At 40.2% G+C, this 25,678-nt stretch overlaps 2 protein-coding genes and 4 non-coding genes across 6 annotated transcripts; 5 read left to right on the top strand and 1 right to left on the bottom strand.

The window, feature by feature from the left end:
* Positions 1–369: 369 nt before the first annotated feature.
* Positions 370–20,083, bottom strand: LOC115789285 (ubiquitin carboxyl-terminal hydrolase 20-like). The gene is made up of 25 exons (XM_030742628.1): positions 19,679–20,083; positions 19,320–19,427; positions 19,120–19,173; positions 18,775–18,837; positions 18,550–18,690; positions 18,344–18,446; positions 18,087–18,156; positions 17,793–17,906; positions 17,626–17,704; positions 16,157–16,676; positions 15,894–16,043; positions 11,367–11,479; positions 10,944–11,116; positions 7,884–7,978; positions 7,765–7,798; positions 7,631–7,676; positions 7,331–7,511; positions 7,074–7,200; positions 6,810–6,979; positions 6,258–6,339; positions 5,802–5,910; positions 5,604–5,706; positions 5,454–5,522; positions 5,198–5,366; positions 370–3,392 (listed from the first exon to the last, which is right to left on the bottom strand). Exons 2-24 carry the CDS (start codon positions 19,395–19,397, stop codon positions 5,209–5,211), a joined length of 2,832 nt encoding a protein of 943 aa, XP_030598488.1. The 5' UTR covers positions 19,398–19,427; positions 19,679–20,083; the 3' UTR covers positions 370–3,392; positions 5,198–5,208.
* A 1,956-nt stretch (positions 20,084–22,039) lies between these two features.
* Positions 22,040–25,261, top strand: rpl7a (ribosomal protein L7a). Its single transcript, XM_030742729.1, has 8 exons — positions 22,040–22,074; positions 22,928–23,048; positions 23,247–23,396; positions 23,655–23,795; positions 24,196–24,275; positions 24,566–24,696; positions 24,967–25,036; positions 25,115–25,261. The coding sequence occupies exons 1-8, from the start codon at positions 22,072–22,074 to the stop codon at positions 25,217–25,219; spliced, it is 801 nt and encodes a 266-aa protein (XP_030598589.1). The 5' UTR covers positions 22,040–22,071; the 3' UTR covers positions 25,220–25,261.
* On the top strand, positions 23,096–23,169 carry LOC115789862 (small nucleolar RNA SNORD24). The gene has a single exon (XR_004020736.1). It is a non-coding gene; the product is annotated as a small nucleolar RNA SNORD24 (small nucleolar RNA).
* LOC115789864 (small nucleolar RNA SNORD24) lies at positions 23,493–23,564 on the top strand. Its single transcript, XR_004020738.1, has one exon. It is a non-coding gene; the product is annotated as a small nucleolar RNA SNORD24 (small nucleolar RNA).
* On the top strand, positions 24,027–24,099 carry LOC115789860 (small nucleolar RNA SNORD36). Its single transcript, XR_004020734.1, has one exon. It is a non-coding gene; the product is annotated as a small nucleolar RNA SNORD36 (small nucleolar RNA).
* On the top strand, positions 24,337–24,413 carry LOC115789858 (small nucleolar RNA SNORD36). The gene has a single exon (XR_004020732.1). It is a non-coding gene; the product is annotated as a small nucleolar RNA SNORD36 (small nucleolar RNA).
* Positions 25,262–25,678: the final 417 nt, after the last annotated feature.

Here is a 25,678-nt window from a genome sequence, read left to right on the forward strand (position 1 = left end):
TCAATGGATTGATGGTTTGGTTTTAACTTGTTAGTATGTTCTTTATGCTATGGTTATCTGAATAACTTAATGTTACGTTAACATACCGAACACGTGTTCGTTGTGCGTCATGTAGCTGAATGTGTTACGTTAGCATAACGTAGGCGTAACAGTGTTCGTCCTGTTCTTTAATCCATTATTATTTTAAATTGCCGTTCAAGATGGAATTTCTGCTCTGGGTCTCGGATTCTATCAACCCCCCCCCCTCAAAAAAAGTGCGACTTATAGTCCAATGCGACCTATATATGTTTTTTTCTTCTTTATTATGCGTTTTTTGGCTGGTGCGACCTATACTCCGGAGCGACGTATAGTCCGAAAAATACGGTACACTAGAACAAGTTCACTGCTTGATGAAAGAAAAAGGATCACATCATCTACAAAAGTACTGAAGTGATCCACCAAACTAGAAACCATCCACCACTTAGCTATGCTTCAAACTACCACTTCCAAGGTGCAATGAATATCCTCTACTATTTAGACCCATCTGTTCCAAATTATGGAAAAAACATGATTTCTCAGTACAAATACAAAAAAAAAAAAAAATCAGACTGGTAAACATAAATGTGCATGGGTGGTTTTGTTATCAGGGTTAAACAAACATTTCATTTAAAGAAAAAAAACTAAACGAATGAGGATACAGAATGGGGAAACCTCTGGAACAAACACCACTTTGCACCTTTGTCTTACATGAAAGATTAAATCAGTCTTCGTTCTTATTTTCAGTCATTTGGCACTGAAAATCTCATTATAAAAGTACTTCTCGCACCTTTTACACCACCATCAGCGCAGGTGTAACATTTATCTACTCTCTACTTCTGAAGGTTTTTCAATGCCAGTCTAAATTTCTCCCTTAATAATTACTGATAAAATAGAGATTTCAAAACAATGTATATGCACTGAGACTTCATGAAATATACCTATGGAGACATCCTCTAAATTTGACCCCAAAAAAAAAAAAAAAAAGCATGTAATATCTTGTTTAACACTATCTAGTTTTGGTTTTCAAATTTACTGAAATTTACAATAAACTAGACTAATATAATGTAATATATTAAAGGGACAAAATTAGCTTATTAAAACAATGCCAAGCATTAATTATTAAAAATGTGGTGGCAAAATTTGCCTATGCAGTTGGGATAAGGTTCTATTTAAATAAAATTTAAAAAAAAAGGCAAGCATGTGGTTTATCTGAAATGAGACAGAGGACAACAAGGTTTACTGAGCTAAGCCTGGAGTGACTTCTATTTCTTACACGTTTGACATTGAATCATTTTTCTTGCATCGATTATGCTGTAACATGAATTGCACACTTTAGGAAAATAGCTACCATTTCATTCTTATGCTAAATTATTAGGAGACTTTTTTTGATTTACTGCTTCCTTTATAGCTGGAGTTTAAAATTTACACAGTAGTATAAAAAAATTAAAATTTTTGCTTTACTTAGCAAAAATGCATCTTCAACAATAATCCAATCCTACACACAAGTGAAGTGTATCATTTGGATTTTAGATGATCCGGAAACCAAGAAAGCTCATTCGAAAATGATGCATAAATTAAAAATACCTTTAACTAAGTATCAGGAGTAACTTGAGTGGTGTAATAGGTCTGATTTTTGCATACTGTAATATTTGGGAAAGGGTCATGATCTTTCTGCCAAACTGTAAGAAGGTGGTGGGGAAAAGCACTTAATACTGCCCTTTCTTTGTTAAACGCTGCATTACCAGTCTATAGGGTATAACAGGTATCTCAAAGTGAATTTACACTTTTAATCACAAGTTCTCTATGCAAGTTCTCAAAAGCCAGCCAGGTGCACAAGATTCTCTGATATGTAACCCTCTCTCCTGCTTAACATCTTTGTCTATGACCTATGAAAATTGCCATTTCTAAATTTTGTTAATATTTATATTTCTATTTATTTAGTGCTTTAATAGACTAAGCAGAAGCGAGTCAATAAAATTATTTTGAGCACATAAACAGATAAAATGTCTGTTTGGTGGAGAGAGAAAAAAAAAATCTGCATATCATCCTGTCACTGAAATGTCCTTACCAGTGAAAAAAAAAGGAAAAAGAAAAAAAATACTTTTTTTTCATGCATTTTTAACCTGGAAGTCTTTTAGAACCCAGACGTGCATGTTTTGTTGCTTGCAAACCTTATCAAACAAAACCAAAAATAAATCCACATTCCTGAGGGCTCAGTGCATTTAAAGAGGACATATTATACCCCATTATAACAAGTTAATGCAGGTCTTACATATCCCCAAAGATTGTGTACTTTAAGTTTCAGCTTATACCCCCAGTTTTCAGGGTACTCTTTCTGTGCCTGTAGCTTTAAATAAAACAGTGCTGCTGGTGCCCAATCTCCTTTCAGGAAGAGACATTAGCACCCAAAAGGAACAGGCTGTGGTAGAAGGTGCAAAAAGTGCATCATTCTGATGCATCTACCTCTCATTTCACATGCAATATAACTGAAATCACACACAATCATTGGTTGTAGCTTATGAATATGGAGATTTTGTTGATTTTAACAATGCAGCGCACTAGCTTTAAAAAGTGGCTCGTAATTGACGACAGGTTACAAGCCAGGTTGTAGAGTTAGACTTAATATTTCATACCCATTCCCCTGTCTGTAAACAAAAACTGAAAATTATGCAAATGAAGTCAGCTTTACTTGGATTTAACCATATTAAAATGCTCAGGAGAGATGCGAATGGATGTAAGGGCTCACGGTGAGCCAGCTGAGCTTACACTGAAGCAGTAAAGGTGACTTGAACACAGTTACCTACACCAGGGCTTGTCTGCTCACCAGTAGAGGCTGTGTGTAACTAGATGTGATCTCTTTGGGAATAGATTTAGCATAATATGTCCCCTTTAAAAATCAAAGTCAATGACTGAGAGCCCTCACTTCACGTCTGATATGTAACTAAATAAAAGGCATTCAACAGAAAGCATGTTACTGTCTCTGGGTTTTTGCTTCCAGGGAAGAAGAAAAGTCCTCAAAAACATCACACTGTAATTCTAGTCACTGCAGCATTTTGGCTTGTCACACCTGCAGCAGTCTGCTTGTTTAGCATTATACAACACCATGTCACTACAGCGGCCACTGAGACACCACAGCTACCAAAAATAGCTCCAAGGATGTGACACAACATCTTATTTGTACACCTTAACATTAAGGATCAAAGGTATCCAATAAATAAACCATGTCATTTTTAAGTACCATTTTCTCCTCTTGCAACATGGCTTCAGAATCACACGCTGCTACATTTACAAAGTGCTCAAGACGGGGCTTCTTCACCATGGTGCAAATTCCTCAGCTTCCTGTGAGGGCAAGAGTGGAAAAGGGCTCAGAAGACCTGGGGATGATAAAAGTTGAGAAACAGTTTGAGAATCAGCAGACCCTTAGTAGGAACCTCAACTCCAGCTCTGTGATCTGGATTTATAGCTGTTAAGAGTCCATTATTCTTGGCCGCATATCTTTCTCTCTGTTGCTTTGCTGGCCATAAGGAATTTATGAGCTCATGGAGCGGAGATGCTGGAAATGTTTTGTGTTTCAAAGACAATGCCTTCCAGTAAACTTACCCAAAGTACACTGAAACACATCACTAAATACAACTCTGTGTACATGTATGGGGATGTAGGTTTTTAATAAGGGAAATATACAGTACTGTGCAAAAGTCTTGAGCCACCTCTCATTTCTCTATGTTTTCAAGGAAAAATTGTAAATAGGTCCAGAAATGCACTGAATCGTGCAAACAAACATGGAACTGTATAAGGCAATTCTAGCGAGCTTGAGATATTTAGTATGGCCACCATTATTCTTCAGCACAACCTGAGCTCTCTGAAGCAGCTTTCTTGTACTTTCTTTAAGTAGTCCTCAGAGTTCTTCCTTGGATGTTGGCTCTGTCAAGATGAACCCTTTTAATATATTGGCAGTGTGTTTGGGATCATTTTTATGCTAAAAAGTGAAGCGGTTACCAATCAGATAGTATTACATGGTGGATCAAAGTCTGATGATACTTTCCTATGTTCATGATTCCATCAGTCCCAACACCACTTGCTGGAATGCAGCCCCAGACCATGACAGAGACTCCCTGTTATACTGCTCTCCTGACTTCCTCTGTACACACTGACAACCATTAGAAAACATTTCCAAATTAGAGTCATCATTCCATCAGACCTGTTGCCAATGATTTTCAGTCCAGTTTTTGTCTATTTTGGCATACCTCAGTCTTTTCTCCCTGTTTTCTTTCCTTAAGAATGGCTTTTTGACAGCCCTCCTTCCACATACACTACTTCTGATGAGGCTTCAGGAAAAACCAGATGGTTCAGCTGAAGTGCCAGATGCATCTCTCAGGTCTTGTTTTCAGGTCTTTGTTGGATTTTTTTTCCCCAGTTTCTTAGAGACATTGCTTTCAGATACTGTTCATCTGCTGTAGATAGTTTTTTAAGTCTACCACTTCTTTTGTCCTCCACTTGTCTACTAGTACTTTGACTCTTTGTTGGTGCAAAAACACTATTTTATGTCTACCAAACCATGTTATTATTGGCATTTTTTGTAGATTCAACTAAAGAAATGGGAACAAATGATGTGTTTTTGTGACAGGCTGCTAGTTTCAAAGTACCTAAAGAGCCAGCCATCCATCCATCCTCTTTCGCTTATCCACATTTAGGTTAAGGGGGCAGCAATCTAAGCAGAAAATCCCAGACTTCCCTCACCCTTGCCACCTCTTTCAGCTCATCAAAACAAGCCAAGTAAGAGATAACCTCTCCAGCGAGTCCTGAGTCTGCCGCGGGGCCTCTTCCTGGTGGGACATGGCCAAAGCACCTCACCCAGGAGGCATCCTAATCAGATGCCCAAACCATCTCAACCAGCTCCTTTCTATGTGGAGGAGAAGCGGCTCTATGCCATGTCTCATGTCCCTGTTGAATGACCCACCACCTCACCCTGTTTCTAAAGAAGAGCCCAGCCACCCTTCAAAGGAAACTCATTTTCACCGCTTGTATCTGTGACCTCATTCTTTCCGTCACTACCCGAAAACTATCCACTAAAAAAAAATAACAAAGTCTGGCTTCTTGGAAGCAAAAATGTAAACAAATGAGGAGAGTCTCAAGCTTTTTGCACAGTTCTATAAAGGAAGGAAAGTGTAAAGATTCCAACCTCTCTTTATCTCAAAGTGCTCTTGTCTCTGCCTCAATCTTCCTCTCTCCATGAAGGGTGTCAGGATCAGCTGGGGCCACCGTCTGTCTCACTGCAATCTCAGGGCCTCCGCCATAGATTCCCAACAAATACTGCCAAGTCTCCTCTGAGATCTGACCATAGTCTGCACCTGGGGTGAAAAACCCAAATAATGCCTGAGAACCGTATATCACCTTATTTTCTACCTTTATGCTCTTTTCAGCCTCCTGAGATTTACCTTGTTTTAGCTGTATATGTCCTCCTTTCATAACACCAATTTTACTGTTGTCGATGGGACCGGGCGGCTCTGGAAAAAAAAAGTATTTTGTAGAGACACAAAGATGAAGAATACGAATGCACTACTGCTCATCTAACCGTAGCATCGTACCATTGTCTTTCCCCTTCACAAAGCTCTCCCACTCTCTGAACCACTGCATGCTGATACACAGGATCACTGTTGGAGCTTCTTCAGCCTGAAACTCTTTGTTCAGCTACAGACAAGAAAAAAAAAAAAAAAAAAATGCTCATTCAACACAAAGACACATTAGCACACAGGTAAATCTTTGCAGAACACACACACAGTTACCTTGATGAAGGTGTCTATTTCTGTTTTTCTGCGTTTAGCCAGAGCTTCAATCTCCACCTGACAGATTGCACACATGTAGAGGTGGTTCACTGCTGGGCCACCTCCAAAACTAAGAACAGGAAGACACCAACATTTAACAGAATGAGATGGTGACAGATTAACACATCATTTAAGAAGCAATTATAAGGCCTTTTTTTTGGCCATTACATCATTGCAGAGATACATGTCAACTTTAAATAGGCGCTGCTGCCTAATATAATCTAAGGGGGGGTCGAGGAAAGCCTTTACATTACATTACTACATACCATATTACCACATAAACCAATGTCAGGATGCCACTGCGGTGACAGAGCAGTTTGCAAAATTTCCACCCTCCCAGAATGCGCTATTATTATTACAAAGTGGAATTATGTGGGAACCACAGCAACTCAACTGCAAAGTTCCAAACCTCCTTACCTGTTGTAAAGGTATTCCCACACATTCTGGGGAACAATCACAACCAGATCATCTATGTAGTGGTATTTATTAGGCGGGATCCCTGCACAGAGATAAAATACATTAAGGATATTAAAGACAGTACAGCCATGTTTTTCAAGACATGTAAGTGGCCAACTTTATAAAAAATATTTACACTAAACAATTCTTAATTGTAGACTGGCTGCTTCTTAAACCACACTGTCCTGCTCCTGTGTGGTAAATATGCAACACGTGGGTTGTGCAGGCTTTAGAGTCATTTAGAGGTGCCGTTAACTGAGCTGAGGTGTGCTGAGCCATGTAAGTAAAGCAAAGCAACTATTTCCGCTGCATGTATATTAATATGCAGTTCTTTACATTCTTCAGGTCAGCTGCTCAAAGGTTCTGGTTTGTAACTTTACAGTGATCCTCCAGGGACACATTCAGTAGATTTACGTGCTGGTCAGTAAGTAAGGTTTATGGAGGTCTGTATATTTTCTCACAGCTGTGATTTATTTATTTTTTTTTAAAGAAAAAGGGGCTTTAATTACACACCGCCGTGCTGACAAAGAAATGTGTGATTGCTGATGGGGCCTGGCTCGGCGAAGGTGTTGAACTTGTTAAGCCATTCTCTGGAGATGTAAAACTGCAGCAGGCTGGGCTCCTTCATATTGGCCAGAGCCACCACCTTCTGCCTCTCTCTCACAGACTCCTCACTACTTTTCCTGCATCAGTCCAGGAAAAATAAAGTCATTAAACACATCTTGGATCCATTAGTGTAGAGTCAATGCACTGTAAATGGAGTTCACTTGTGCTCACCTATAAAACAACACATACGCCTCTGCATTCTGCACCACCGTCTCATGGACCTCAGTAACATACTGGTCATCAAACTCGTACCACTGGCCATTGATTACATTCTGACAGTAAGCTATGTAGTGCCCACCTGCACCCATAAAAAGGATGAGAAAACATTTCAGTGCCAGAAGCTGATCAGATATACATTTGCACACTCTGTGAGATACATTAACCATGAAGGAAATAACATGTTAACAGGAAACACTGCGGTCTCATACTTCCTGCAGTGCCGTGATGGCAAATGACTGACAGTAAGTCGTAAGTGGTAACTTGTGATGGACTCTCTTTAGCCAGGAAAGGTCGCATGTCGAGGCCCTCGAGCGGGAAGGACACGTGGCTGCTTATCTTGAACGAATACATGACCTCGTGCCGAAAACGTTTCAGGTGAATGCACAGAATCTATGCAACAAATACACAACAAACAACCCCCATTAAAGAATAGATTATGCAGCAGACCACAACTTGTTATCTTCAGAAAGAAAGAGATTTAAAAAAAAAAAAAAAAAAAAAAACTGCACCTCTGGAAGTCTAAGCACTTTGCAATATTTGACACCATTTCTCAACCTGTAGAAAACAAAACACTGTAAATAAATGCATATAAATATCCTCTTTTTAGTCAGGGTTATATTTTCAAGCATCTACTTTTACGCACTTTTTACACCTCTCACAGCTGTACATGTTGTCCCCTGGGAAAAAAAAAAGAAGAATGGAAATGTAAATTCTGAAGTGCTAAACTCTGCTAATATTAGAGGATATCAGAGTGTTGTTTACCTTTGAGTTCATCTGCAGCAAAAAAGGCAGCAAGGCAGTCCTCTAGTGTCACCATGGGCCCCCAAAACCAACTGGGGATACATGAGACTACAAACCTGCACAACACAAACACATGTAATCACTAATACTACAAACACACACAGGCGTTAGTATGTACACTACAGAGTGGGCTAGAAATAGACTGATGTTAAAACTAAGCAGCAAGCCTCTTTAAAACTGCAGTTCCTTGAATGGCCACTTGAGGCTGGCTCCAATGTGAGTTGAAATTGTGTCTATTGTATTAGGATTTAAGGTTATTAGGGGAATGAGCGCTTTGTGTGACTGGTGGGTGCCAACATTACAGACATCTCCAAAGGCTTTGCATCAGGTAATTAAAGCTTACTCAAGTTACTGGACCTGTTTGCAGCATTGATCCCTTTTGGATCATTTGAAAGCAATTATCTGGCAATAACACATCTGGATGTGTGATTAATTGGAGTAACAACTCAACAAAGTGCACTCCAGTTCTGGAGAGTGAAATTTTAGTATTTTAACTGCATGTGACTTCTTTGTATTTTCTATGCAATGCTCCCATACATATACAGAAACTACTTCCACACCAAGCTTACTAGTGTTAGGTCAGACCTGGGCACTGTATGGCTCACAGGCCACATCCAGCCCGTTGTCTGCCCATGTCTGCCCCCGCAAAGTAAATGGGGAATTAGGCATTCAGGGATGGAGCAGTCAAGACCAGCTTTTTGATTTCCCAAAAAAAGCAGCTAAAGGCAGTAAGCCATTCTTTTTTCTCCTTGGCTCCTGGACAAAAGCAGTCATGTCCATGACACAGTCCAGTTACTTTGTACAAGGGATAACAAGAGTGTGAAATTCTTGAGAAGCTGGAGTGATTTGTTCACAAAGGTAAATGCATGCTTGGATAGGCCGGGGCTGAAATGGGACAAACTGGTAGGTGTTACAGCTGATGGCTCTCCAAATCTGACAGAGATAAATGTTGGACTTTTGAAGCAGAACATAAAGTGGCTAAAATGAACTGAAACAGCTATTTTTCCATTGTATAACACACCACAAGCCATTGTGTAAGTCACTCCTAAAAATTAACCATGTTGTTGATGTTATAATTAAACAGTTAACTTCATCAGGGCAAGAGCACTGAATCACAGGCAGTTTGCTGCACTTTTGACTCACTACAGGCAGAGCACTTCACGTCAGTATCACTGCTGGATTCTTCTCTCAAAGAGGAGAACGTGCCTCACATAAGGAGACATTCCCAGGAAGACGCTCTTTGGATAAAGATTCTCAGAGCCAAACCCAGAGACGCGTCCTCTCGGTGACCTCTCTGCTGTCCTTCACACTGAACCTGATTTAACGGACTTTTTCAAGCCCAAAACACACTAGATTTCTCTCACTGAATAAGAAAAAAAACTGCAGATGAAGTAATTAAACTACAAGCAAAAAGCACTTGGCTTAAAGTCAATAGTCTGAAATTTAGAAGAAAAAAAAAAGTTTTTAGGAATGTTGAATAAATAGTGATAAAATTGAATTTTTACTATGTCTATTTCACATTGTAACATCTACTCTTATCAGCAGCAGTTCATAAAGAGATCAAATTAATTGAGTGCAGCTCATTGGAGCTGCCCTCCACAACAGTCCCAGTTTCTCATGGGAAAATTCTCCGTCCACCCCTGCATCAGCTGATAACAGCATTGTAAAAACATGGCCACTTCTGGTTCCTTAATATCAAGACTGCAACAGGCATGAAGATTAAAAATCCAGCCTTTGAAACAAGATGTCACAAACCATACAACTATACAACATGAAGAACCTTTTAGCAGGCAGAGTGTATTTACACTTCCAGCAGACAAATATGATCTTTTAGCTCTGATCTTATTTGCACTCATTCCTGAGGGAGATATCAGGCTCTTTAGTTTCTGGATGCTCTCTACCCACACAGTGCCAACTTTGTCCTTCTGCTGTTTGGTGATGACCAGGTAGTTTGCAGTGGAGTTATGACATTTCTGAAAGCACCACTTACCAATGTGACTGAACCCAAACAGTAACCTTTTAAGCCAGAAAACAAAAACACCAACAAGCTCAAAGATACCGTAAGTCTGCAGAGCTAAATACTACAAATACTCATTTGCTTCAGTGCTATTATAAAAACAATGGAATAGCTTTTTGCGGGTAAATGCTTATTTTGCTGAAAGGTTTAGCCTGTGCAAACTATGCTGAACTGTCTTCAAACAAGTCAGTTCATCATAGAAAACTGAAAAAAAAACATGCATGGGTACTACTGCATGAGTATTAACGGAGCACGCCCTGCAAGCGAAGATAACCCTACTTAAAGGAAGTTTCATGCAAGTTTCCAGCCCTCTTCTTTCAGTAGGTAATTAAAATATCTGTTGTTACAAACCATGTACAGGCCTTTAAAAAATAAACATCACTTGGGCCCAGCACTGAAAACAGTGTCACGGAGTACGTTATCAAGCATTTCAGAGCCCTGCTTACCAAATCTCTCCACCCTAATGTTCTCTCTACTTGTGCCACACACATATTTTCATTGGTTTATGAAAGAAGTCAGCTGTGATATCTCACTGCTTCCTGTAACTATCAAAGTGATCGAAAAACAGAAAAGTTTTCATCTGCAAAACACACAACAAGATTATAGATCTGGCAAAAGTTTCACTTTTGTCATCGTCCATATAATGCTCGCACACACACACACACACACACACACACACACACACACACACACACACACACACACACACACACACACTGGAAAAAGATTAAATCAAACTAAATTCACACATCAGAAGCCACATTTTATTTTGTGCTATCAGGAAAAAAGCAGATTTTCAAAAGAATGACAGCCCACTACTTCCTGTGTAAAATGATACCCTATAGGGATGTATAAAACTTATCACCAAAGACATCTGAAGATAACGTTGAAAGGAAACCACAAATCTACTGATAACATCAAAGCCTATCAGTAAAATCAGCATACAAAATTCTGCAGAATTCATGCACAAACAAGCTCACTTCTTCTCAGCCCAGTTCACTGACCGTCGTATGGAGTCCATGATGTAGGAGATCCAGCCCTGTGAGCCGTAAGTGTCGGGGCACACGCCAGTCTTGACCGGCAGGTTCTGATGGATGGACGAGTGGAGCTTTGCCAAGTCCTCTTTACCAGGAATGGGGAGGGATAAGTCTTGGAAGGTTTCCACTGTAGTTGAGACCTGTAACAAATTCAGGGAACTAGTTTAAAACAGCATGTCTCTGGCAGTAAAAGAACAATTATGCATATTTATTTTAATTATTATAATCACACAGAAAAGTCTGAATAATATTGAAATTCAGTCAAAAAAAGACATTTAATTTAAACCTGCTTTGATCAGTAATATAATATTTAACAAACACATTTTGTTTTGGGTTTTAAGGATATACTCTAGCGTCCCCTGGTGTCTAAATGTGTGAACTGCATCTTACCCTGTCACATGTCAAACACTGGACCAGACTGAGGATCGAGCCATCGAAGATGTCGGAGATCACGCTGCGATAGTGAGACTGCTTTTTCTTCCTGGCACTGAGCAGCAGCTGAGCTGGAAGAAACATGATGGGAGGGAGGGATGACTTTGGGGGACAAATGCTTGACTGGGACTAAAGACAGCCACCTTAAGTGAAGTGCTCATGACTGTGTACACTCAAACTGAAAACTGTGGTAGAAGGTTCACACTTTAAGGGGCATTAATAGAAATACTGTAAATCTGAATTTAAATCATCATCACTTTCAAACAGAATAACAGAAAAATTGCCAACCACATTAAAAAATTATAATAATAATCATAAAACTGGTAAACTTTGAGGACAGGAACTGCAGGTTGTGTTGTAAAACCTTAGTGATGATGATGGCGACGATGACGACAGTGCTGTTGAAACCTTAGCTCCAGGAGGATGAGTAAATAGCAAGATACAGCCTGACTGAATTTCTGTCTTATTATCTAAGATGATGAATAAATATAGGAAACTTTATTTTCAATCCTATAAGGAAAAACAGAAAAGTTAGCACACGCATAAAGAGGTGACGAACTGCTTCCCCAACACAGAATCAAAATGATTCACGAACTCTTTACACACATTAAAGATAAAACATTACTAATCATGTCCAGGGGTACTTTGTCAAGAATTTCAGAGTCCTTATCAACTCAGAAAATCTCTCCAACCTGTCAGTACTAGCCTGAACCTGGATGCTCTCCAGGCTCACACGCCCATTTTTATAAGTTTGTCAGAGTAATGCGCAAAAGTCTTGAGCTTCCGCTCGTTTCTTTATATTTTGTTAGGAAAATGGGAAACAGGTGGAGCAATTTAATGAAACACATGCAAAGCTACATGGAAATACACTATATAAGGCAAAAACAGAGTTTGCACAATTTTAATGAGTTTGAAAGTCAATATTTATTACTTGTACTTTCTTTAGTCTTCAGGAATAGTTCTCCAGGCTTCTTGAAGGGCATTCAAAGCTCCTCCTTAGATGTTGGCTCTGTCAAGATGATCCCACACTGCTTCAATAATGTTGAGGTCCAGGCTCTTTGGAGGGCAATCCCAGACTGATACTGTTCAGTTGTGTGTTTTTCTATCCAGGTATGCTTTTACTGCACTCGTAGTGTGTTTGGGATCATTGTAATGCTGAAAAATTAAACCACTGCTAGTCAAATGCTTTCCAGATGGTACTCATAGTACTTTCTGAATTCACAATTACAGTAATCCCTCGCTACTTCGCAGTTCGCTTTTCGTGGACTCGCGAATGTTTATTGCAGTATTTTCGCTGTTCCGTGGGTTTTTGCGGTACTCGTTCTTCACATGCGTAGCACGTGTTGTACAGTAATGTATATATTTGGTGTATAAGTTTGTGGGGAGGGTTTATAAAAACTTAGTGTGTATAAGTATTAAAATAAATATAGCGTCCCTACTTCGAGGATTTTCACTTATCGCGGGTGGTTCTGGAACGTAACACCCGCGATAAGTGAGGGATTACTGTACATCAAACTTGACAAGACCCCCAACACCACTGGCTAGAATGCAGCCACAAACCATGACAGAGCCTCCACCATGTTTTACAGATGCTGTAAACACTCGTGTTGTACCTCACTCATCTACATCTCATATTTAAATTTTGGATTTGAAGTATGTCAAACTACTTCTTGTGTAGTTTGACATAATTCAGCTTCTTCTCCGTTTCCCGTTTTTTAAAAATGGTTTCTTGACCGCCGCCCTTTGAGACCATTTCTGATCAGGCCTCAGCGAACAGACAATCTTGCGCGCTGGATGCATCTCTCATCAGGTATTCAGTGGATTTTTTTTTTTCCTGTTTCTTAAGGACATGACTTTCATGTCAGTTCATCTGCTGTGGATAGTTTTTAAGGCCTGCTACTACTTCTTCTGTCCTCCACTTGTCCAGTTTCCTCAAATCCTCAAAGAACACACTGCACAGCCTACTGAGGCATGCCAGGTTTTTAGCCGATAGCTCTTTGGGAATCATCTTGCTGGTGCAAAATTACAACTTTATGCCTGTCAAACTATGTTATAGTTGGCATTTTACATTAAGCTAAAGAAATTGGAATAAATGTGTTTTTGCAACAGGTTGCTGGTATCAAAGTGCTTCAAGATACAATTAAATTTGTTTCTTTGTTAAGCTGCCTGTTACATGTAGAAACAAAACTGTGGGTCATTCCTTGAGTTAGATGCTTTTTTTATGCTTGAATGGTGCACGGGTTATTTCCTCTGTAGAAAATACAGAAAAACGTGCTTTTCAAGCAAAATAAATCTAAACCAATATTAATATATCTACAATAGGCCAATTTTGAATGATAATATAGCTGGCCAATACATATGTTTGGCTCCAGTCTACTGCCATGCTAACAGATCTATTAGACTACACCTTGAGACAATGAAATGACCCAATGACAATGATCTTTATCTCTATATTAAGTAAAGATCACGGCATGATATGAATGTCCAACCAAATGTCATGACAATCAATCCAATAGACATTTACATCTGAATCAAAAGCACTATTGACAATGATGTCATTGAAGGATACACTGGCTCAGCACAAAGATTATTCATACCAAACTTTGGGCCACCTCCACCTCAGAGTTAATGTGATATACAGTGCCTTGCAAAAGTATTTGGCCCTCTTGAACTTTTCAACCTTTTGCCACATTTCAGGCTTCAAACATAAAGATATAAAATTTTAATCTTTTGTGAAGAATCAACAACAAGTTGGACACAATCGTGAAGTGGAATTAAATTTATTGGATGTGTCAAACTTTTTTAACAAATAAAAAACTGAAAAGTGGGGCGTGCAATATTATTCGGCCCCTTTACTTTCAGTGCAGCAAACTCACTCCAGAAGTTCAGTGAGGATCTCTGAATGATCCAATGTTGTCCCAAATGACTGATGATGATAAATAGAATCCACCTGTGTGTAATCAAGTCTCCGTATAAATGCACCTGCTCTGTGATGGTCTCAGGGTTCTGTTCAAAGCGCAGAGAGCATCATGAAGACCAAGGAACACACCAGGCAGGTCCGAGATACTGTTGTGGAGAAGTTCAAAGCCGGATTTGGATACAAAAAGATTTCCCAAGCTTTAAACATCTCAAGGAGCACTGTGCAAGCAATCATATTGAAATGGAAAGAGTATAAGACCACTGCAAATCTACCAAGACCCGGCCATCCCTCTAAACTTTCATCTCAAACAAGGAGAAGACTGATCAGAGATGCAGCCAAGAGGCCGATGATCACTCTGGACGAACTGCAGAGATCTACAGCTGAGGTGGGAGAGTCTGTCCATAGGACAACAATCAGTCGTACACTGCACAAATCTGGCCTTTATGGAAGAGTGGCAAGAAGAAAGCCATTTCTCAAAGATATCCGTAAAAAGTCTCGTTTAAAGTTTGCCACAAGCCACCTGGGAGACACACCAAACATGTGGAAGAAGGTGCTCTGGTCAGATGAAACCAAAATCGAAATGTTTGGCATAAAAGCAACACAGCTCATCACCCTGAACACACCATCCCCACTGTCAAACATGGTGGTGGCAGCATCATGGTTTGGGCCTGCTTTTCGTCAGCAGGGACAGGGAAGATGGTCAAAATTGATGGGAAGATGGATGGGGCCAAATACAGGACCATTCTGGAAGAAAACCTGTTGGAGTCTGCAAGAGACCTGAGACTGGGACGGAGATTTATCTTCCAACAAGACAATGATCCAAAACATAAAGCCAAATCTACAATGGAATGGTTCACAAATAAACGTATCCAGGTGTTGGAATGGCCAAGTCAAAGTCCAGACCTGAATCCAATCGAGAATCTGTGGAAAGAGCTGAAGACTGCTGTTCACAAACGCTCTCCATCCAACCTCACTGAGCTCGAGCTGTTTTGCAAGGAAGAATGGGCAAGAATTTCAGTCTCTCGATGTGCAAAACTGATAGACATACCTCAAGCGACTTGCAGCTGTAATTGCAGCAAAAGGTGGCGCTACAAAGTATTAACGCAAGGGGGCCAAATAATATTGCACGCCCCACTTTCCAGTTTTTATTTTTTAAAAAAGTTTGACACATCCAATAAATTTAATTCCACTTCACGATTGTGTCCCACTTGTTGTTGATTCTTCACAAAAAATTTACATTTTATATCTTTATGTTTGAAGCCTGAAATGTGGCAAAAGGTTGAAAAGTTCAAGAGGGCCAAATACTTTTGCAAGGCACTGTATCAACCTGGACCAAAGCTGTGGACTGACTGACTGACAGAACAATACCATCATTGTTGGATTAAATATGTAAAACATTAAGAAACCTCCGATTTGGTTAATTTACTTTTCTGTACATGCCACTACTCATGGCTTCCAATATGATCTTTACAACTGTCACACGGCAGAGTGGTAAAAATGTGCTTGTCTGAGGCAAACGTCCATTAAAACAGACACATCTCGAATGACCAATGAAAAATTCTCACCTTTTTTGAAGGAGTATGCAGGCCCTGAAGAGCGGAGAGGGCTGGAACGTGGGGGACTGGAGGACAATTTGGGATGCATCTCTTGAAGGGTGCGCACAGGACTACAGGGGGTGGACTGGGGCTGGGTCATCGATGCTTCATTGTCTGGCTCTAGAAAGCAGCATATTAAAAATACAAAATTAACGATAACTGATTAAAGATAACTGATGGCATTCTATGACTTAACACATTATATAATCACTGTAGTCCTGCTGGTCTTGTACCTGAGCTGTTGTTGCTCGGGACTTGACCTTGCCCTGTATTAGATGCCTGTTGGTTCTCTTGACTTTGGACTTCAGTGTTTGTGCTTGGTGCCAACTGTTCCTCATCCTCCGACCTCCTTTCAGGACCCCCCTCCTCAGCTGCTGTGTCCACATCAGCATCTTCATCCATCTCTTGTGAGCCTCCACGGAGTGGGGAGCCAGGTACCCTCCTTTCTTTAAGCCTCTCCTTCTCAGAGATCACTGGACCACTACTGATGTCCCCCATTCCACCTGTCTGTGACCTGACCCCATCACACTCATCCTGGATGAGCAGCTCGCTCTCACCCACACCTCCTCCCTCCCCCCGGTCACTGCTAGAGCCAGAGTCACAAGAAAGGAATTCATCCTCAGACGGGGAGCGATCTCCGTCTCTTCTGTCCTCCCCGTCATTTCCATCACTGCCCACACTGCACTCCGTCAGAGGCTCCTTCAGCTCTTCATGTAACTGGTCCATCAAACAGCGCAGGAACTCCTGAGTGTCCTGGAGAACAACAACATCTTCTATTAACTCAAAGCAGGGTGCATGAATAGGGCTATATTCACAGAGATGTAGCTAATACATACACATCTGTAAATACAAACAAAAAGACAGAAATACTGGAGTGACGATGTCTTCCCTGTAACACAAAATCATTTTGCACATTAGGGAGATCCTGTGCACCAATCACACGCCCTGAAAACAGCCAAAAATGCATCACAGCAACAATGCAAAGCAACAAATCCAACATGAACTAATCCAGAGAAAAAATAACAAGAAATTAGATTGGTGATAATTCAGTATTGGGAAAATTTCTGCATTTTCTCTTTAAAAATAATAAGACAAACTCAAAGTCTGATTGAAGTTTTTTCCCCCTGTCTGTGCCTTCTGAAGGACAACTGAGTTAAGACAGACAAAGCCTTCTATCTTTTCAACATTCGTGTATGCTGAAGATGTGGAATAATATAAGTAAAGCCTGTGTTAGCCCAAGTGCCAGAAATCTTTTAGATCAAGCAGCCTCTCAGAAATGAAACTTATTTGCTTTCTTGCTAAGTCTGTACACTTATACTGTACATTCATTACAGAAAGCGACAGCTAAAGGTCAATTACCTTAGCACTCAGTAACAGGGGAAACAGATAGTTGTACTTGTTTTGTTCTACAAAACAAGAGAAAAGTCCATAGGTGATATTTGATGAGATTAGTTTCTCCCTGCTTCCTGTCTTTATACTAAAAGGAAAAAAAGTGCATTTCCTGTTACTTTGCCTAATCTTAGACAAATATTAAAATTCCCCTCCCTAAAAAAAAAAGATCTCTCATTTTAAGGAAATGTTTACAGTGTTTTCAAGTTTGTCAGAACCAGAACCTGGTGGTGGTGCGAGAAAAATAAATTAGGCTGTAGAAACTAGGACCGTATCAAGATGCTGTTTAAGGATACCAGGTGGATGCCCCTACCTGCTGAGCATAACCGCGAAACATGGGGTTCACTAGTTTGATGCCGTGGGACAGGCTGGTAGGGACAACATAGCTGGGCCTGAGAGGGCAGCAGTAATGAGAGAGATGTAATTACATTTACTAGTCTGTAGTCTAATTTACAGATAAATATGTGACGTTTCAATTACCGTTTTTTATGCCAGAGTTCTGAGATAAGTTTCTGGTAGCTCTTACACAAAGCAGGCTTCTTGTCAGTCCTTACCAATCCACCACAGTCCAGGAAGAACTGAGTGAGAGGAGGGCTGGTGAGGGGAGAGATGGACAAGTGAGGTTAAAGCTCCACCTACGCTTGTAGTAGATGTTTAAAAAATGTTTATTGTTGATTACCCTGATTAAAGCCAAAAACAAACTGATCAAACATTTTAACCTTGAAACAAAAACCTACTAACTGGTCAGAATGGGAAAAGAGGAAGAGTACACACCAGTTAGACAGGGCCTGAAGAGCTGCATTCATGTAGCAGGAATTTCCAATATTTTTCATTCCCGTCAAGCCTAAATAATATGACCACAAAAAAAGAAAAAAAACAGTTTAGATGTAAACTCTGCTGTACAACAAGTCGAACAGAAAGAACCACTTCAAGATCTGAATTTAAAAAAAAAAAAAAAAAACAGGACGGTAACTAAACAAATGTGGCAGCCTTGACCACTTCAAGGATGGATTTTTCCCCTGGATTTATACCTCTGGGTTTAAGCTCATCTTCTTCTGATTCTGAACCTTCTTCTTCTGCCACAGCAATCGGTACTGCTTTTAGTGGGTGACCTACTGTCTGTGGAGCTGTGTCCTAGGAGGATGACAAATTGATATTATGAGCATCCTGTCTGTGTGCTTTCTAAAATTTAAATTCCACAAGTAAGGTAATAACATGTGCTCGGCTGAACTCATACCTGCTCTGTGGCTTTACAGAGGTGGGGTGCAGCAGGTACGGGCACCAGGGCCGGCCTGTGCTCCAGAAACACCTCCCGCTCGCACACATAACACCAGATCCTGAACGTTGTCAGGTTCACTGTAAGGTTGTGTTTCTTAGCCTAAAGAAAACACACAATCAGTTGGTGGACTTCTGACAAAAGGGGGAGGGCTTGCAGGTATACTTAATGTGAAAAGGGTTTTACCTGTGCATGCAGGGTGCTGTGATCAGAGTAGGACTCTCCACACCCGACATATGGGCAGTCGTTCTGCAAAGCAGAATACAAAGCACTGTGTAAGACAGGATCTCACACCTTTTCCAAAATCAATCAGCAACCTTTATTGTTTTCCTTGGTTGAGAGGAACAGTGTTTATAAACCACATTTATATTCCACAGTAATTATCATTTACCTGACCCACTGGTCTCAGATGATATAAACTAAGTGCAGTGCTGCAGTGTAGGCTCAGAGGTTAAGCCACCTTTTAACGTCTAAGCTAACTTTTAAGAGACCGATTTAAGGCATTTAACAGAATCCAAGTCCTAACCTTACCTGCAGACAGGCCCACAGGTTTGGGCCACCAGCTCCACATGACTGACAAGTTCCCTGCAGGAAATATTAACAGGGTGTATTAACACACTTTGCATTAGCACACCACAGACTTTCTGTATTATTGCAGCTCAAGCACTTATTAAAGCTATCAACCAAAATAGGGCATATTTGACAGCACCTCTACTTTATGAAAACCCCACCTTAGATTTCTGGAGAAGGTCCTCCTTTGTCACCTCGCCTATTGAATCGAGGTGAGGACAAATGTCTTGTTCAGCCATAGCTACCAACTCTCTTCTTCTGGTGGACCTCTGCAAACATGACAGGGCATTAGAAACACGAATCTACAGAGAAGAGGCTGCTGTAAGCTAACGCTAGCTCCATCACCTCAACACCAAACACGACCAGCACACACACATCACACAGACCTGGTCTCTGGCTGATAACGCAAACGCAGATAAATCTGCAGCTGCAGTTTGTTATTACCGTGAAGACAACAATACCCCCCCCCCCTAAATAGAAGCTGTCAGCCCTGCAAAGTAAAGGCCTTCTGTTCACCCACCAAAGCTCACAAAGCATCTCTCGGCTGCAGCGACGTTAGAAAGGACTCACAAACAGAAGCGGCTGCCACGACGCTAATGCTTATTATACATCTTCATGCAAACTGTTCATGCTCAGTGCGAGAAGGTGACGGTATGCTAGCAAGACACCGAGGAGGAGACGCGATAACCCGGCAAGCCATCCCCAAACAACCCCACCACCTCCATCCGCAGCGAGGCCCGGCACGGCACGCACGACCACTGAGCACGACGTCAGACTGAAGGAGGCTACGTCAGCCCAAACCACTGCTAGGACAGTAGATGCAAATTAAACTCAATTAAAAGATTAAGATTGTTTTGTTTTGTTGTTGTTGTTTCTTCTTGTTTTTTTGGTTTTGTTTTGTTTTGTTTTGTTTTTTGTGTCCTTGTTTTTGTTTTATCTTAATTATGTGTCTTTATTAATATTTACTTCATTACATTTGTAGATTGATGTTAATAAAAAGCACCAGTGACCAGTTTTCATAAATGCCCCTGTTTACGGAAGTGACATAATGCTGTGCGTACGTCAGAGGTACGTAAGTTAAATGGGTCCCGCGAGTCCACTGGTTGACTGTTCCATCACCACAGATACAGCGCCGAGGAAAAAACATTTTCCCTTCTTCCTCATATATTAGTTTTTTTGCATATTTGTCACATTTATGTTTCAGATCAAACAAATCTTAATGTTAGACACAGGTAACCTGGTTACATACAAAATGCATTTTTTTAAATGATAATTTCATTTAATAAGGGAAAAAGCTATCCAGTGCTGCCTGGCCTTGTGTGAAAAAGTAATTGTCCCGCTTATTAAATCATGAATTAACTGTGAAAACCACTTTTTTTCTTTTTTTTTTGGAAAGCTGGGTTCAATTTTACTAACCACACCCAGGCCTGATTTCAGCCAGACCTGCTGAATCAAGAAATCACTTTTAAAAGAAAGTGATGAAGGCTAAAAATTCTCAAAAAGCAGCACATCACGCCACAATCTTGTCCAGTTTCCTCAGATCTAGCACACCACGTTGAACTATGCCAAGCTTTCAACTATTAGCTCTTTGGGCATCACCTTGTCAGTGCGAAAATAATATTTTGTCTGTAAAACTGTTATCTTTGGCTATTTATTCCCATTTAATAAACTAAACTAAAAAAGGGTAACAAACTGTATGTTTTTGCAACAGACTGGCAGTAACAGAGATACCATTTTTAACTGGCTCTTTGATAAGTTTCCTATTATGTGTAGACACAACACTGGTGGTTGAGTTAGGCACCTTTTTTTTGTTGTTTTTTGCTTGAACAATTATATAATATAGAGTTAGCTTAACAAAAAACACAAAATAAAACAAAACAAAAATTCCTCTGAAAATAGACACTAGGGCTGGACTGAAAATGAGTGAAAAAACAACCAATGTCCAAATGAAAGCTTTGAAAGACCTTCAGAAAGCCTGGAGAGCTGTTACTCATGACCACTTTAAAAATTCCTAGAAAGTCTGGCTCCTTGGAAATCAAGGGTAGATGAAGACTTATCACAGTACTGCAAATACTAACATGATTCCTAACTATGGTCAACAAAGACTAAAAATAAAATACATATTTTTGTCGGGGATTTCAATTATTCTTCTTTGTTTTATTAATATTATATTTTTTATTGATGAATACACAGTCTGAGAGAGAAAAAACTGAACTGCGGATCTCTCAGAAGATTGCTGGACAGGATCTGATGAAATCTAATTTTACTCTGCTGTCCAACCTCTTAATGTGTCAAATGCTGTTGATGGCTGCACAACACAATCATTTATGTCTTGTGTCTTTTTAAATAACTTTTTAACCTGCTGTCCAATGTTGCATTTTTTTTAAATAACCCCTCTTATTTTATCTGTGGATTTGGGTGGCAAGACCTGTTGTACACAATTACGAGGATCAACAAAATAAAGTTAAATTGACTGTAATTTTTTTTTTTTAAAGTTAGAAAACTAAACTAGAAAGGCATAGTATGATATTGCTACACCTAAAATAGTCCATGTTTTGTAAATAAAAAATTAATATTATTTTATTTTATATATTCTGCACTATGAAAGAAACATATGATGTCACTTACATATACACACAGTATTTTTGATTAATGTGTTTCAAGCTTGTTTCGAGGCATTTATAATTTTATCAGTACGGCGAAGAAAATTAAAACAAATCGCAGTCATTCATACTTCTTGCAACACAGATTCCGAGTCAGCACCACGCTTTTCTAAAACCAAAGCTTGAGGAGGCGGGCAGCTGTAAAATCTGACTCCAGATCGGCGCTATTGGAAGCCACGTAAGACGCAGCAAGCCTCGCGGTATTTACGCTACCCAGAATACCCCGGTCTTCCTTTCTGCCTGAACCGACATGGTGGGTACATAGCTGATCTTTGTGGGGAAATACTTAAGCTGTTGTATCTGCTCGCATCCTTCTCTGCTTTTAGTTCTTTATGCTGTAGAATGTGACAATGAAGTCCTTCAACCCTGTGTAGGACCGTGATGTTGATATTGTGGTCAGATGGTGTGTTGTTTATGGCTAAAACTTAGTTAAACTGGCCGATGTGTAACCGGTGCTAGCAGTGCTGTGCCTGTGAGGGGCTAAAGCTAAAGTCGATGAACATACGTGTTTCAGGAGCTCATTCTCTTTATTTTGTTTTTCTATTTAATTGTTTAGACGTTAATACATAATGTGATCAGTAGAAGTACAGTGGGAGGTAATACTAAAGGGAAACAGTATGTATGTGTGTCCGGCTAGTTTACACGGTAGCATTAAGTGGATGGGCCCGAGCGTTAGTTGGTACCAATCTTGCATTGGGCTCCACATTTGCAGTAATTCTGGTGTTTATTTAATGTGTGAATACGTAATAAGTACTCAAGGTTTTATTGGTACGCCAGGCAGCCTCGGTCGGTCTTTAGCTCCGGGTAAATGACATGCTTTATGTGTAGAGGTGTAGCAGCATGGGCAAAGTCATGCTCTCGCATTTGACTTTCATTTCTGATTTTGCTTCAGCGCTTTATTGTATTGTGGCTGGACTTAAAAATTATTTTCAGAGAAGTTGGCATTGGTAGTGGTTAGTGCTTAGTAAAGTGGAGCAGTGTTGAAAGTTTGCATGTGAAATGACATGTTTACAACTTCAGAATCGCACATTAAGATAGAATATGAATCGGTGCTGTCAAAATTACCTGTATTTGTGCTTGTGTAACATGCTGCTCCTTTTCCACAGCCTAAGGGAAAGAAGGCTAAGGGGAAGAAGGTGGCACCGGCCCCTTCAGTGGCCAAGAAGCATGAGGCCAAAAAAGTAGTCAACCCCCTGTTTGAGAAGAGGCCCAAGAACTTTGGCATCGGTGAGTACCCACAGGTGGCATTTTTGGGCGAGCTCCGGTCGTACTGGTGCAGATGATGTAAAAGAATATTTGCTATCTTAATACCATTGATGACAATCTTCCCACCAAGATCGCTGATGCACATTCAGTTAACAACAAAATGAGGATGTACCTGTGTTTAGTGGTAGATAAATAACTTGTTGTTGTTGTTTACTACAGGCCAGGATATTCAACCAAAGCGTGATTTGACACGCTTTGTGAAATGGCCTCGTTACGTCCGCCTGCAGAGGCAGCGCGCCATCCTCTACAAGCGTCTGAAGGTGCCCCCTGCAATCAACCAGTTCACCCAGGCTCTGGACCGCCAGACTGGTAAGAACCAGCAAGTGTTTTTCTTTCGAATGGCAGGCTGACAAAAACCTGAGTATTTGAGCGTTTGTCATGTGGGTTCTAAGAACTATTTCACTTTGCAAGTGATGTGAAAGAATATTTGCTATCTGACCAGTTATGTGGACCATTTCCACCAAGATCACTGATGCATCTGTTTGAAATCCTAGTTGCTCTGCAGTTAACACAGCATGTAGCCACACTTTGGTGGTTGAAATTTTAATGCACTGTGTTCTTCCACAGCCACTCAGCTGTTCAAGCTGGCTCACAAGTACAGGCCAGAGACCAAGCAGGAGAAGAAGCAGAGGCTGCTGGCTCGTGCTGAGCAGAAGGCTACTGGAAAGGGAGATGCCCCCACAAAGAGACCCCCCATTATCCGTGCAGGTGAGTTTGATAGACTGGATGAAGCCCCACATCTGTAAAGCTGCACGTTTAATGAAAATTATTTTAGTATGTGATTATTATTATTATTTTACTTAACACACTGGCCTAATTGGTAAACTGTAGGTTTGCTCTTAAACATCTAGTTTGTGCTGTGAACGTGTCATTTTCATTTATTCATACATTAGAAGCCACCTTGTTCTTGTTAATTTAGCCTCATCTAACTTGGCCTCAATGCAGTGATGACCAGAATTTCTTCACCTGAAACTTGCCTTGATGTCTTTTGAGCTTTTTAACCCTGAGCATTGGCCAAAAAATAATGAGATTTTCTGGACAAAGTTGGTAGATCGTAAGTTGTTAAAATTTCTTTGTATTTTTTTTTTTCTTTTCCCCTCCTCTGCAGGTGTGAACACAGTCACCTCTCTGGTGGAGAGCAAGAAGGCCCAGCTGGTCGTCATTGCCCACGATGTGGATCCAATTGAGGTGAGATTGTTGCAATATTATGACTGTATTTTTGGTCCAGTTTAGTGCAGAAAGTGGTCACTGGCAATGATGTCTGAATTTCTTCACCTGAATCCTTTGTGTGGATCAAAACATACGAGCTTTTTAACCCTGAGCACAGACCACAAAGCGAGTTTTAACTATGAAGTGCAATGTCAGCAGTACCGCTTCATGGATAAACTCAACATTTTTTTGGCCAAGATTACTTTGCAGTTAAAAATTGTCTTCCTGAAATATTAATACTTGATCCTGTGGTCCCCTTGCTTTTCCAGCTTGTGGTCTTCCTTCCTGCTCTGTGCCGCAAGATGGGTGTCCCTTACTGCATCATCAAGGGCAAGGCTAGACTGGGCAGACTGGTGCACAGAAAGACATGCACTTCACTGGCCTTCACACAGATTAACCCGTAAGTTTGCACATAAACTGTGTTCAAGTTTTAACAGATAAGTTTGCCAGGTGCTCTTAGTAGTTCATGTTTGATGAGGAAAAAAAGACGTGATACTTGGGGAAGTTTGGGGTGGGGGGCTTCTACTGCAGTTGACTAATTGATTAGGTATCAAATTTTGTAGGAATCTGAAGTAAAACTGTCAGACAGGCATGTGTGTGCTTTGAGTTTTGAAAATGTAGTCCTCTGTGTAAAGTGTCAGTACTGTACTGACGGGCTGTTTTTCCCTAGTGAGGACAAAGGTGCACTTGCCAAGCTCGTGGAAGCCATCAAGACCAACTACAATGACAGATATGAGGAGGTGAGTAACAGTTACTGTGACAGTGTTTACGTTTCACAAATTGTACAAATTTTAACCATTTGCAAACTTGTTTTCCAGATCCGTCGTCACTGGGGAGGTAACATCATGGGCCCCAAATCCACAGCACGCATCACTAAGCTGGAGAAGGCAAAGGCCAAGGAACTGGCAACCAAGCTTGGTTAAATTGTTTTGGAATAAAGGAAATGTATGTCCTAAAAGAAAAAAGACTGCTGTTGTTAATTTTCAAACTAAAAATGTTAAATTGCAGTTTTGTTTTTTCAGCACAATGAGAGCAGGAATTGTAAACATGGAAAATGAATGACGTCATTTTGTTCGTTTGGATCATAGATTAAATAATAAGTAATAATTAACTGATAATCCCTTAAAATAGAAATGACTAAGATGGTTTAGGTGAGTCTAAATAAACCTAAATTTATGGGTGGAAAAATGAACTGTGGCTTTCAGTTCCATGGAAATGTAGATGTAACAAAGTCCAAACAGTTTATACTTCACTCACTGAATCTGATTACATCCAAATGACTTGTTGAATGGCCTCCAGCAGTGAAACTACCAAGTAAAAATGTCCAATTTTACAAAAAAAAATGGCTTAAATTTAATATTTACAGACTAAATTTTTTACAG

Source organism: Archocentrus centrarchus, chromosome 12 (assembly GCF_007364275.1).
Source record: "Archocentrus centrarchus isolate MPI-CPG fArcCen1 chromosome 12, fArcCen1, whole genome shotgun sequence".
In the NCBI taxonomy this organism is placed as follows: domain Eukaryota; kingdom Metazoa; phylum Chordata; class Actinopteri; order Cichliformes; family Cichlidae; genus Archocentrus; species Archocentrus centrarchus.

What these genes read in the sequence shown, in the direction of transcription:
- rpl7a (XM_030742729.1), top strand. An exon ending in GCCTTCACACAGATTAACCC is followed by an intron (nt 24,697 to 24,966) that starts GTAAGTTTGCAC and finishes GTTTTTCCCTAG; the next exon opens with TGAGGACAAAGGTGCACTTG. An exon ending in ACAATGACAGATATGAGGAG is followed by an intron (nt 25,037 to 25,114) that starts GTGAGTAACAGT and finishes CTTGTTTTCCAG; the next exon opens with ATCCGTCGTCACTGGGGAGG.
- LOC115789285 (XM_030742628.1), bottom strand. Translation starts at nt 19,397, where the DNA reads ATGGCTGAACAAGACATTTGTCCTCACCTCGATTCAATAGGCGAGGTG. An exon ending in TTCGCGGTTATGCTCAGCAG is followed by an intron (nt 16,677 to 17,625) that starts GTAGGGGCATCC and finishes GTTGTTCTCCAG; the next exon opens with GACACTCAGGAGTTCCTGCG. An exon ending in AAGTGCTTAGACTTCCAGAG is followed by an intron (nt 7,512 to 7,630) that starts GTGCAGTTTTTT and finishes TTTGTTGCATAG; the next exon opens with ATTCTGTGCATTCACCTGAA.